This window comes from Melanotaenia boesemani, chromosome 8, assembly GCF_017639745.1.
Source record: "Melanotaenia boesemani isolate fMelBoe1 chromosome 8, fMelBoe1.pri, whole genome shotgun sequence".
Classification (NCBI taxonomy): Eukaryota; Metazoa; Chordata; class Actinopteri; order Atheriniformes; family Melanotaeniidae; genus Melanotaenia; species Melanotaenia boesemani.
Genome location: NC_055689.1, coordinates 17,312,500 through 17,325,761, shown reverse-complemented (window position 1 = coordinate 17,325,761; position 13,262 = coordinate 17,312,500). Strand labels below are relative to the sequence as shown.

The 13,262-nt window shown below is 39.0% G+C and overlaps 1 protein-coding gene across 2 annotated transcripts in view; it reads left to right on the top strand.

Annotated features, from left to right (window-relative positions):
• eif2b3 (eukaryotic translation initiation factor 2B, subunit 3 gamma) overlaps positions 1–13,262 on the top strand; it is a 34,705-nt gene that overhangs the window by 16,379 nt on the left and 5,064 nt on the right. For both annotated transcript variants that reach the window (XM_041992962.1, XM_041992963.1), the window contains exons 6-10: positions 4,825–4,914; positions 10,245–10,381; positions 10,643–10,833; positions 11,185–11,247; positions 11,393–11,541. In XM_041992962.1, the coding sequence (XP_041848896.1) occupies positions 4,825–4,914; positions 10,245–10,381; positions 10,643–10,833; positions 11,185–11,247; positions 11,393–11,541 (630 nt within the window). The remainder of the gene's footprint in view (positions 1–4,824; positions 4,915–10,244; positions 10,382–10,642; positions 10,834–11,184; positions 11,248–11,392; positions 11,542–13,262) is intronic.

The window sequence follows — 13,262 nt, the reverse complement described above, 5'->3', positions numbered from 1 at the left end:
TGCCAGACATTTGTAAGCTTATAGAGTCTGCCTGTGCATCTGTTTTCTTTTGCTTATGAGAAGTTGGATCCCAGATGACCAAGCTTCCCAACATATCTCTAAGGGAGAGCCCAACCACCCTGCAGAGGAAACTCATTTCATCCTCTTATAGTCACGATCATTCTTCCCTCACTCATGAACAAGGCCCCAAAATGCTCCTCTGTGAATCGCCACCTTACTGAGGTAGAGAGGTTTGAAAATCCACCAAGAACCTGAGGGCAGTGTTGTCTGGGGCATTAGCCCCTGGCAAGGTCTCCCGGGGCAAATTGGCCTTACTGGAGGGGTAGGATTAAGACAGAAGACTTTGATGAACAGACTTAGTAATCCATCCGTGATCTTGCCTGTAATAGGGAAACCAGGTCATCCTCCTGGACTTAGGTGTGGAAGGGACACTCACCAGTAAGTACCTGATAGCAGAAGGCTCAGGTTGCTCCAGCCATGTGGGCTCACTCCCTACAGGGAGAGTACTTGAAGTCAGGTGCCTTGTGAATTGAGTGGTGGCCAAAGGTGGGGACCCTGGCTGTCCGATCCTCAACTTCAGAAACTGGCTTTTAGGAGTTGTCTGAGTTAGCAGCCAAAATGAGTCAGTATGTCAAAGCTAAGCTCTCAGCCAGGAATTTGTTTATTCGCCAGCTGGAGGCCCAAAGCTAGGTCTGAGCCACTCACTGGCCACAAACTTTGGCCAGCAAGTAGTAGTTTTATGTAATACTGTGGAAAGTCCTAAGACAGTAGCTTGTTACCATTTTGATACTTCCACTTGAATGTGGTCTTGTATAATTTAGCCTCCTCTACATGAGTAATGCTGTCTCATTCTAACATTTACGTCATATTGTGTCATATTAGAAAGTATAATAATTTATATTAAAAATATTTAGAAGATGGTATAAACAATTAGACTAAACAGGGAGCCAGTGTATCCTGCTGGTGGGTAATATACCATTCCCTAACCCCAAATGGGGAAAAGGTGAAATGTCAGTGCCAACCCAACTTTAGACCATAAATTTTTTTTTTTTTTTTTGTGGAACATATTAGTTTTTGAATAGATTAATAACTATAATGGTGATCATGCACCGTAAGTACAGTATCTACACAAATTTTGGAATATACGTTTTCACACACCAGTCCGAGCAATAAATCGGCATAACCTACCTGTGTTGATGAAAATTAAATTTTGATCAGAACAGTCTGATCGAATCAGAATCTTCCAGTCGGTATGTTTACATGAAGCATTTTTATGCCCATCCTGTTGCTCAGGAGGAAGAGCGGTCGTCTTTCAACCGGAAGGTAGGCGGATCGATTCCAGGCTTCCACTGACTACATGCCAAAGTGTCCTTGGGCAAGACACTTAACCACGTTGCCTCCCGATGTGCCTATTGGGGTGTGAATGGGTGAATGTGATAAGTAGTGTAAATTACTTTGAGTGGTCAAACTGACTGGAAAAGTGCAATATAAGTACAAGTCCATTTACCATTTCCATTTATCAGACTTAAAATCCTAATACTCGTGTCTATATAAACATGTCTAGTGTCCATTACCCCTGTTATCCAGTGTGTTACTTCCCATAAGGCTGACTAATTGTAAACAAAGGAGGGAGAATGTTTTTATTCTGTTTTTGGAATGAAAAAAATTTGGTTATTTTTTCTCGTTTTATAAATTAAACAGGTCTCACGGTGTAAATGTTGCTAAGTTTGAAGGGCTGTGTAGCCTGATTGCACTGTCTGGATCATGTATAATACAGGCCTAAAACACATGTTCAGTAGCTGCTTGCAAGTCAGCTAAAAGGAAAGTATACAACTAATGTCACATAAAGAGGGTGATAGAATTATCTTTAGAAATTACAGTATAATACTGTAAAAAGCACATTAGACCTGTTGGCTCTGCAGTGAAAACTTGACTAATGAGGGTATGAACAATCATTCTGCTGTGTCTTATTCATTATCCGCTGTGGGGTTTCAGTTGTAACTAAATAAAACACTATACTGTGTGTGTGTTTAAGGGGCCGTCCCCACGACGTCAGATTGCAGCAAAACCGCTAAAGTATTTTAGTAAACCACCCTTTCATCCCCACGAAGCCAGGGATTAGCCTTCATGAAACCGACCATGTCTGAAGCCAGGTACCAAAGTGGATAGGTTTGAGTCCTCTACCGTCTGCGGTACTGTGCGTACAGCGAAGCCGAACAACTCCAGGATATGACGTCAATGTGATGAAAACGCGCCGATTCCCAGTCCAACCTTCCTCGAGTTTTTTATGCTTTATAGTCAAGCATTTTTGTAGAAGAAGCTCATCTTCTTTATTAGTCCAAAGTATTGTTTCTCTTTTACTTCGCAGTGAATCCTCAGCTATCTTTTCTTCTATGCTTCCCATGTGACCTTCCTGCAACACGCAGTGAGCCTTCATCTGCGCCTGCGTTGTTTTGCTCTAGCTTTGGAGTATTACTCTTTAGCATCTCCCAAAGCCTGTAGTATGTACTAGCGGTGTCGTGGGGATGTTGAAGCCTTTCTACTAGTTTTTGCCACCGTTTTCACACCTGAACCGGCTTCGGTGCCATGTGGAGATAGCCTAAGAGTAAGAGATGAGAATGAGAAGAGATGAGAAGACTTTAGTGGTACTTAAACAGTGAGTCATTAATCCAAGGGTTGAGTCACCCTTGCCTCTAAAGGCTCTAAATTCCTACTTAAACAGAGCTCTGTAGTGCTTACAGAAACCAGGAAATGCATGAAGATGTTGTTGAGAAAATTTAAATGTTTACCCTTGTTTGGAAAGTTTAGGAAGTTTACTGTGGTTGGTTTGAGCAAAAAATGTGTAAATGAAATTAAATTAGATCCAATTAATGGTTTCCATTACATTGCTTAATCATATCAAGACATTTGTTCAAATATTTGATTCTAAGTTTTTTTGAGAAAGGAAGTTAAATTAGTTTGTTCAACAGTAATTTCTCTGGTTTTTTTCAACCATTTTCTACATGTAATGAAGCAGCAGTTGGCATAAAAATGAATGCACTCTGTTGCCTTTGAGCGTGTGACACAGGTTGACCATTCTGCTGCTTGATTCTGAAACCTCACTGCAGCTGAATCTAGTGCAGTGAATTTTTATCTGCCTTTAACTGGAATGCATTCTGTATAGATGTCTGCACATACAGACACAAAGCCATATCCAAGTTCTCCAGGTTTCAGTCTCCCGCCTCCCTGCAGGTGCCAAACAGTGATGTCACATGCTGGGTGTTCCCATAAATTTCACTTTATGCCCATTCTACACTCACAAAGACGTACACCTGGGAAATATTGTTGGAATAAATACATTTGACAAACACCCACAGAGCATGTCTACGTGTGTACGAACATGTGTTTTTACACTTTGAATGAAATACCTTTACACAAACGAGCACACACTTTGATTTATGACTTTCAGCATCTGGTTGTAAAATATGTGTGACCAAGCAGAAATCCTTCCGAGTCGCTCTAGTTATAAACTGGTGAATTTGGTCAAATAAAAAAGAAGAAAAAAAAACCCCAAAAAAACATGAACGCTTGAAAACAACTACAGCTGAGAATTGCATTGAGAGTTGTATTCATTCAACATATTTAAAATTAAAAACATTCATTCACAAAAAGGAACTTACCATCATACTTAGCATCTACAGTGTTTACATGGCCGTGGTTCTCCTTTTTTCCTAATTAAGGGGTGAACACTGCTATTTAAAATGCTGATATCACAGCTTCTGGTGCTCATATTACTGCTACTGAAAACTTTATTTGTTGATTAAACAGTGCCACACACCAATACCAGGTAGCAGGTAAAATAATAAGGGTGAGTTAATCTGTTAAGTGCTGGATAAGGAAATATTTTTGTCTAGTTTGTATCTTACATCTTATTAGACTTTGGCACATCTTAGAATGAAACCTGCCAGCTTCATGTCAACCTCTTGTTAGCATGAATGCTTTGGTCACACCAACAACACCCGCCTTCAGGGAAATTGTTTCACCCACCATTAGTCACTGTTGCTTCGAGTGTGGAATAATAAATCAGATCTGAACAGCACTGTGAACAGTGAGCATCATGTCTGCTTCTGAGTTTTTCAAAGTCACGTTGTTGTTTTGTGATAATGAGACACAGACTTTGGTCTGCTTTTACGAAATTTTAAATCACTTCAGCTTGCTTTGAAATTTTTAGCAGTAATGAGGGGTTTGGGGGGCGGGTGGTGGTATGGCATTAGTAGTAAAGAGGCTAAAACATGTAAGAGCTGTTATGGTCCTTTTAGGAATGATACACACAGTTTTATTATGTAATGATTGAAAGGGCAGAGGAAGGGGTGGATGGATAGTCAGGGACTTGAAGGCCTGAGGATGTATTTGTTTGTTGGAACCTGAAGGATGACATGTCTTTCTTTGGTTCTCGTTTCATAAATGTCACATTCAGAATTGGGCCACTGTGTCTCCAAAAGGGGATAAATGTGTCTCATGGCAGCAGCTCTGTGGGGCGGCAACAGTAGTATCTGAATAATGACAGATGTCACTAATCTGACATTTATTTAATCCTGTGAATTTCATAGGTTTTCAGTTTTCATCATCAGTGAGTGGTGAACAGAATCAAAGCAAATGGTCCTGAACCAGGGTTAAAGTGTTTGTCTATAGTGTTGCAAGATCCTGTAAAAGTATGCCCACATTAAATGCATAATGTACTATTGAAGTATGTTTGTTTCAATGCTGTTTTTTCCTTACAGTAAAATGATAGTTAAGTAAAGCTGCAAAAGAATTTTGATTGTTTCTTTCTCTTTGTACCTGCAGACATCCCAGGATGCACATTAAAACAGGTCTCGTAGACGCTCACCTCTACTGTCTGAAAAAGGCAGTGGTTGACTTTCTAGCAGAAAACAAGTAAGTTCTAATTTTGTTTCTTTTATCTTAAAAAAAAACATACCTTTTCTTTGTTGAATTATTGTCCTTAATTTGTTTAAGTGATTAAAAAATGAATATCTTGTTTCTTGAGAGACAATCACGAACATGCTTTTCTGTGCCCTCACAGTTACATTGACTTGAACTTTCAGTTGCTTAATCTGCAGCAAGTGTTAAGCATGGTTACATGGTGTGTAAAGCTTTGAAAGGCTCAGTTAGTAGGGTATTCTAGCGAGGTGTTAATTTGTTTTACTATGTGCCACTGAGACAGGCTGTTAGGCCTTTAGCCTCAGAAGTGAAGCAGTGTGTCATGAAGCCTTCTGAGGCCACCTAAAGTCTGTGTGCCACATATGGAGAATCTGTGTGATTTCAGTGAGTTCATTCTGAATCATAGCTGCTATTTATAACAATACGGTGGTGTCGTTCTTATTATCAGCCTTCATTTGTGATGCAGTGTTTGTAGTTCATCGCAGTAATTTAATTTTACTACTTTTGTTTTCTTTCAGTGGAAAATAGTTTGGCTTGTTCAGTTTATTTTTTCTTCATAAATCTAAAGAATCAAACATGTATCAATAGGAGCAAATCATGTGAACTTGGTTGTTCTTAGTTGTTTTGTTTTTTTTTTGTTTTTTTTTTTTCCCCAAACCAGCCATGGTTTTTTAACTGATTGTGAGCTGGGGACTGACTGCCAAATTGTCTAAAATGACATTGCTAAATCAGCTTGCTTCTTCTTCTCTGTCTTCTGCTGCTGCTTTTTCTGTAATATCTTATGTTTTATGTAAAGCACTTTGAATTGTCCTGTACATGAAATGCACTATATAAATAAACTGCCTTGCCTTTTATTCCTTTCGATAGACAATTTGGATTGGCTATGCTGGGCATGTCTAGTTCTGGTGCTCAAACGACACTATCCTGTAGGTTTTAGATATTTTCCTTTTCCAACACACCAGATTCAAATTAATGAATCAACAAGACTTTAATATTCCAGCTTCACAATCTTTATTGTTGGAATGAATTTGACCATGCCTTGGCTCCAGATGTCTTTTTGTTACCTGCTGTCTCAACTCCCCCTTCATCACTTTTGTCAGAAAACAGTGCTTTTTTTTAAGAGGAGATCTAGGTATCGTGTTAGCAAGCTTTAGAGGAACGCATCTTCTCAAACCATAATGGTGATGAGTTCTTGCCGATGTGTGTATTCTAATTTTTTCTTCAAACTTTCCCTTAAAAACTTGATGCCAGGCTATAAGTCAGATTATAGAGAGATTTATCCCCTTATAATGGAGAGTGTCCTGATCAAAGTAGTTTTACACAATAACATCAAAGCAAAAATCTCCAATCTCCTTCACTCACCTTGTGGACAGTTTTAGTTAAAGAGATGTAGATGTAGATATAAGTCTTATATCATTGCTTTACTAGTTCACCCTCTGCTGCTACAATATATCATCGCTCTTGTTTGTTGATGGATTCTCTCTTCTGCTTCTTTCTTGGACCTTCTTTTCACCGCTCGTCTTAGCCTCTCCTCAATGTTCTTTCTCTGTCTCTTGCTCAAGGACAGGAATAGACAGAGTAACTGTTGTTTTTCTCCTGTCATTCAGATGGAAATCCTAATCTCACTTTAAAAGAAAGTACGAGAAGGAAAGTTGGGGGGGGAGGGGGCTGTGAGGTGGTGGAGTAGACCAGTGAGGACAGCACAGTGCAGTCCAGATAGGGGGAAACAAAGATGAGGATGTTACCTCTTGATTTACAGAAAAGGATGTGAAAACGTGAGGCTAATTGTCTTTTAGTTTATCTGCCTATAACTGCTGGTGTGGCCTGGCCGCTGTTAAAACACAGCAGGACTGTTGAACCAACGTACAGGCATGGATGAGTACTGACTTTTTGATCCTAAATAAAAAGAAAACTGAGATTTTGATGTTCAGACAGGGTAATCTGAGTAATCTCCTGTACGGGCATGTGATTGGTCTTTTGTCCTCCTACTGCCGTCCTCTTGTGAAGAATCTTCATTTAAATTTGACAAACACATTAGCAGTGTTATCAAGGCTAGCTTGTTTCAGCTGAGGACTCTTGCCAAAATCAAATCCTATTTTTCTCAGGCTGATTTTGAAAGAGCAATCCACGGGTACATTTTATTTGATTGAGTTGTTGTAGCCCTACACTTTGCCCAGAGCCTTGAGGTCAGCTGACCAGTTCCTGTTGGTTGTCCCTAAAGCCAGGCTAAAACCAGAGGTGATAGAGCCTTCTCCGTGGCAGCGCCCGGACTATGGAACAACCTCCCTCTCTCTGTCAGGTCATCTCATTCTGTAGGTCAGTTTAAGTCTAGACTGGAAACCTACCTCTTCTGTCTGGCCTTCAAATGCTAGAAAAATTGGAGTTTACCCTGGCTTGATATTATGATTTTATTTATATTTTATTTGTGTTTTATGTATTTATTGACTACAATTGGTATTGTGAAGCACTTTGGTCAACTGAAGTTGTTTTAATGTGCTATATAAATAAAATTAAATTGAAGTGAATAGTTATATCTGTAAGAATGGCATAAAGAGGAAACCTCAGATTTGGGGACTTTTTATTAACTATAAATTAGGGCTGTCAAACGATTAAAATTTTGAATCAGATTAATCACAGCTTTCAAATGAATTAATCACGATTAATCACCATTTGCTACTATGCCTGAAATTTGCCCATTTTTACTGTATTGTATCAACAGAAAGAACCAATGCTTACAAATATTGACTGTTAACTGACCTTCTCTTGGGTAAACATAGATGTCCAATGGCCCCCATCAGAATTTTCTAGACCCACCCCTGCATAGCTGAACTCCTTTCCACAGCTAATTTTTTTCGTCAGCTACTTTGTTAGAGAAGATCCTGCCAAAAGCAATACTTTGAGGTGAATATGTGATGGCGTGAACCATGAACCGCTAGTTTCCTCCTCCTCAGATGAACGATGAACAAACGCAACAAAAGAGAAAAGTCGATCAGCTGATCACCGACAGCCGTAGTAATTCACGGAGCAACATGAGAGGAGAGGGCAGAAGCAGCTGCTGCACAAACACGAAGATGACCAGAGATCCTCAAGAGCAGACACGGTGCAAAACGCAGGATAAGTTTAAAAATGAATGCGGGAAAAGTGCGGGTGTGGAACCCTCTCACTGGGAAAAGTGTGTGTGTTAATACACCCCAATTCCACACCGAGGCGATGTCCATGGGTTGCTCCATTAATGCTGTTTATACTCAAAGCTCAATAGAGCCAGCCGGCTGATCTTTTACACCACGCCTGCAAAGGTGCTAAGCCTATTGCTTAAAGCGGCTGAAGTGTTGCTAATGGAAACTTTTCCTGACGCGTCGTCGTCGCTGTCATATTCGTGCACAAAGCCAAGTCCAAGCCATCTTTGGCATTTTGTTCTTTTAGGACTTAAAGTGCTCAATAAATCCATAAATTGCATTGCTCACCGACCTTTCCCAATGCACAAGTATTACCTATCCATACAGCATCATGTTTCATTCTTCTGTCCAACATTAAGGTGTAAGGACTGAGTGGACAACCAATGAATGAGTAATGAACTGTCAAAAACTGTGTTCACCTTCCTACCAGCAACACCTGTCACCTGCAGAAAGGTTCCCACTTAAATAAGCAGTGACATAGGCTACACAATGCTGCCACCCAGTGCTCAAACAAAATACATATACAAGCACTTAAAATGGCTCCTACAACGCCTCTCCACATTCCGCCGTCATAAAGGAGAGATGACGGATGCATGGAGATTGTCATGCCACACATGCGTTAATTCCATTAAAAATTTTAATGCAATTAATTAATTAACGTTGTTAACGCATTATTTTTGGCAGCCCTACTATAAATATTAGCAATAGGGCTGCAACGATTAGTCGACGTTGTCAACAATAGTCGACAATAAAAATAGTCGAAAACGAATTTTGCCGTCGACTATTGTCGGCAAAAAAAAAAAAATACCGAGTGAAACATCGTCTTCTAATCCTATCTCTGCTGAGAGTTGCACAATGCACATGCGCAAAGAGGGGGAAAAAAAATACAGAGTGAGACATCGTCTTCTTTTTTAATCTCTGCTGAGAGTTGCACAGGCGCAGTGAAGTCCGCCAGGGGAAAAATGTGGTGGCGGACTGGGGAAGAAAACGGCGGCGGAAAACGTTAAAGGTCTGGGATAACGTCACGTTAAACTTACAAAATAAATTAAATACATGTGAGATTTGTAAAGTGGACCTTGTGTACCACGGAAGTACGTCTGCAATGCTCGAACATTTAAAGAGGAGGCATGTCAGACTTAACAACCTAATGCAAAATTTCAAAGCTGAAAGTGAAATAAGAGCCATTTATAAAAATCATGAGATACATAATCCGATTGGTCGACAAGTCGTTTTAATAGTGACTAATCGACCATCAGAATAATCATTAGTTGCAGCCATAATTAGCAATACGTTAATTCCCCCATTTCTTCAAAAACTTCTATCACTGGACTCATATATTATCACTTAAATCACCAGTATATCGGAGAAAGACCTCGCAATCCAACCTAGTGAGGAAGAAGGTCAGAATAAATGTCAAATAAAGTCTTTACATTTAATCAATTTAAGGAAGGTCAGTTTTGAATACTTTATAGGTACAATGCACACCTCAGTTTCTTAATAAATGTAGCTCTAAAACTTTTCATTTACAAAATTTCAGAAGGAAGCAGGAACATATTTTTATTTAATATGCTCGATGATTGGGCATTTTGGAAAAATGTGAACAAAGAGATCTGTACAATTTTATATAAAAAAATTAAATGTGAGCCTTAATTTCTCTTGTTTAGCTCACATACTATTTGAAATAGCAGATTTAATCAACAGAAGCGGTTTAACATCCTGTATAAATCCCATCTCATAATAATAATCACCAGAATGCTAATGTGTTACTTTTTCTAGTATCCATGTCAAACTGTGTGTTGATCTGTGTCTATAAGTCCTGATCTTGGTACTTTCTTGTTATGATATTGTTTTGCTCTTGTTTTGTTTTGTGTTTAAATATTTTTGTGTTGTTTAGTTTTCCTTTGTGGATAGTATTTTTGAAAATTAATTTAAAAAAGAAAACAAGATAAAAGAAAGAAAGAAAACCCAGATGTGATGGCCTGTATGTTATGTAATCCCAAATCCAAAGTAGCTGAATTTTCTCTCTGTGCACATTACATGAAGCTGTCCATTTTCAGTCACAGCCGAGGAAATGACTTAATCAGCTGTACCGTACCATATGTGACCTCTTAAATGCACTTTCTCAATCCTCTTCTTCTTGTGCCATAGGTCCATTTCATCGATCCGTGGCGAGTTGGTACCATATTTGGTTCGCAAGCAGTTTCCCAAAACAACAAGCGATCAGAAAATGAGAGATGACTCGGAAGATCAGACCCAGAAAATGAATGATGGCTCAACAAACCATGGTTATTGTTTGCAGTAGCATATAACAAGTTTATGCATCAGAGTCATTTACCAGCCTGTCAACCTGTTTTAAATATTTCTGGATCTTATATTTCACATACACCATAAGCATAGAAAAACTCTAGATTGGGCCTTTAGAACTCACTTCTGCTTTGCACCACATAACACATGATGCTGTCTGTCTTAAAGCACAAAAAATTCCCATTTCTCTTTGTTTTAATCTTCTTATTCTAACTTCTGCCTCTTATCCTGGCACTTTTTAGAGCTCTTCGTCTCATCACAGGATGAGTGCCTCCTCCTCCTGGCCCAGAAGCGCTCATGTTGGAATGACCATCATGGTGATATGAGTGAGGCTTACCATGGGGGAAAGCTGCGTTGTTATGTTCACATTATGGACCAGGGCCTCTGCTACCGCGTCAACACTTTGGCTGCTTACATAGAGGCAAATCGACTGGTGAGGCACTGAGGGACACTTTTCTGTTTTAATGCTTGCATACATGTGAATACTTTTTTTTTTTTTTGCTATGTTATGTCTGCCTTTTCTGCATTTGTAGTTTTCATCTTCTCAGCGCTCGTAATTCTGTCTGCTGCTGACTTTACTTCTCACAAGAGCTCCATCTTTACCTTAGAAACAACAGTTATAACAGAAAAAACATCCTTACTAAGATTTACATGCTTGGATAGATGTTAGTTTAATGGCTCTTTTGCAACAGACGACTTTTTCAATCTTTCAGTTTGTAAATGAGTCGTTTTGTTATTCTGTGTGCTTTTATGTATCATTCCTCACTTTTTTTCTCATGACTAGGCCCCAAAACTGTTTGAGGAGCCAGCAGTCCATCCATCTGCTGATATTTCTGAGAGATGTCAGGTAAGTGTAACCCCCCCTAAGTCTGAAATCTTCTTTCTGTAAATCCCAGTTATCTTATTTTGCACCATCTCTGTGTGAAAATTAAAAAAACGTGTACGTTTTGTTGTATTTGTTAGTGATGTTATCGTTTACGTTCTATCCTCAGATGGGATCAGACAGTATCATTGGCGCTCAGTGTCATATAGCAGATAAGACTTCCATAAAAAGATCCACTATCGGAAGCGCCACCACCGTAAAAGAGAAGGTCAAAGTCGCCAACTCCATCATCATGCATGGGGTTACTATTGAGGAAGGGTAAGAGCACCAACATCTGTACACGCTTGTTCGGGACATGTTCTTTCAGCTGCTTTGGCACCCTACAAAAACAAACAAACAAGAAAAATTTTCCTTGAAGGCATGTTTATGAATAAACTGCTCTGTAACCAGTTTTCACATGCATTCTGGGTGGCATAGCAGTGGTTAGTAAGAAAATATTTGCATTTAAAAATCACTCTTTATGTTGCCTTAAAAAAACCCCTTTAATCTCTGTTCAGATGTCCTTGTTTTTACAAGGGTTTACATTTTGCATTAGTATTTATTGTCGGCAATAGATCCTAAACTTAGTATCTTCTCCTCTTCATCTGTTGACAGTTTCTTTTTTTCCATATGAAAGTAGTGGCATCCCTTGTACCTCATTCACTGCATTGCTTTTCATTGAATTTTCTAGGTGTTCTAATGCAGATTCTTGTGTACGTGTTTGTGCGATGACAGGCGGCGTTGCAGGTTTTGTGTTCTATGCTCTCTGAGGTCAAATAGGGATCACTGTGTTAACAAAGCATCTATTGGTGTGCAACCAGCCAATGACCAGCTCCGAACACATTTAGTGCTGCTGAAGTGAAACACAACATCCATATAATTCCATTTATCCCCTAATTTACTCAACTATACTCAGTTTCCCTCTGGTTAAGTTTTTGGAATACCATTGGATTGACAGAGAAAGTCCAGGCTTTCAGAGAAAACTCTTAAGAAGTTAAATTACTGGCTTTGCAATATTTTGTGTGTTCATGTATTCCCAATGTTCTTTGTATTTGATACAAGAGGAAACAATCTTACTTCTTAACAAAATAACTAATTCATTTCTTCCTCAGCTTTTTTTTAACCACCTAGGTCACATTTATCTTTAAAATCCTTAAAACCATATACTAGTAAATAAAAACAAAAGAATAATTAGCTGCAATGCAAATAACTTGCAAACGGTCGTACATACAGCAAAAAGACAAGTTCAGCTGCTACATCCATTTTTCTCATTGTTTCCTGTTTTTGGAGTTGTCTGTATAATCATCACTTAGCTTAAATTGTGACATTTCATTCAGAAATCAGCATTTTAGATCAAATGATTTTTGCTAAATTAAGTTGTAAACTTGAATCTGGCAATGTCTCCCAATGCAACTCAGCTGAGGAAATAGAGCCTATAAGATATTGTAATTATCTTTAAAAAAATAACATTGGAAGCAAACAAGAAGAGCAAAATAAATGTGACAACATTTTCACACAAAACTCACCTTTAGCCAGTAGTTAAAGTAGCGAGAACTGATTGACTTGTTGCAACAAAGACAGCTCATGCAGAGAGCAAGAGCAGCTACTGTAGAATTAGCATGACGATTGAACTGTTCAGTGTCTTCGCCAGCAATTTTAGTGGAAAGAGACTCATTTTGGCCTCAAGTTTGGACTTTAATGCACTCATTCGCAAGTTCCTTTTCTTTTTTATCTCAGTTTCTTACTCCTCCCTCTCTTTTCTTTTCATCAAGGCCTCAACGCTGTCTACTTCTTTTTCTGTCTTTTGCCATCCCTTTTTAAGCCTTTCAGGGACCCCAGCCAGCCAGCATGGGGACCCTCATCATGCTCATGTAGGTGCACACACAAAGCCATGAAAGAATGAGAGAGACAGAAGAAGGGAAGAAAGAAGCGAAGGGAAGGCAAGCTAGCACACAAGAAAGAAATTGCAATTCTTTCTTTTCTTGCTTTGAGGACATAAG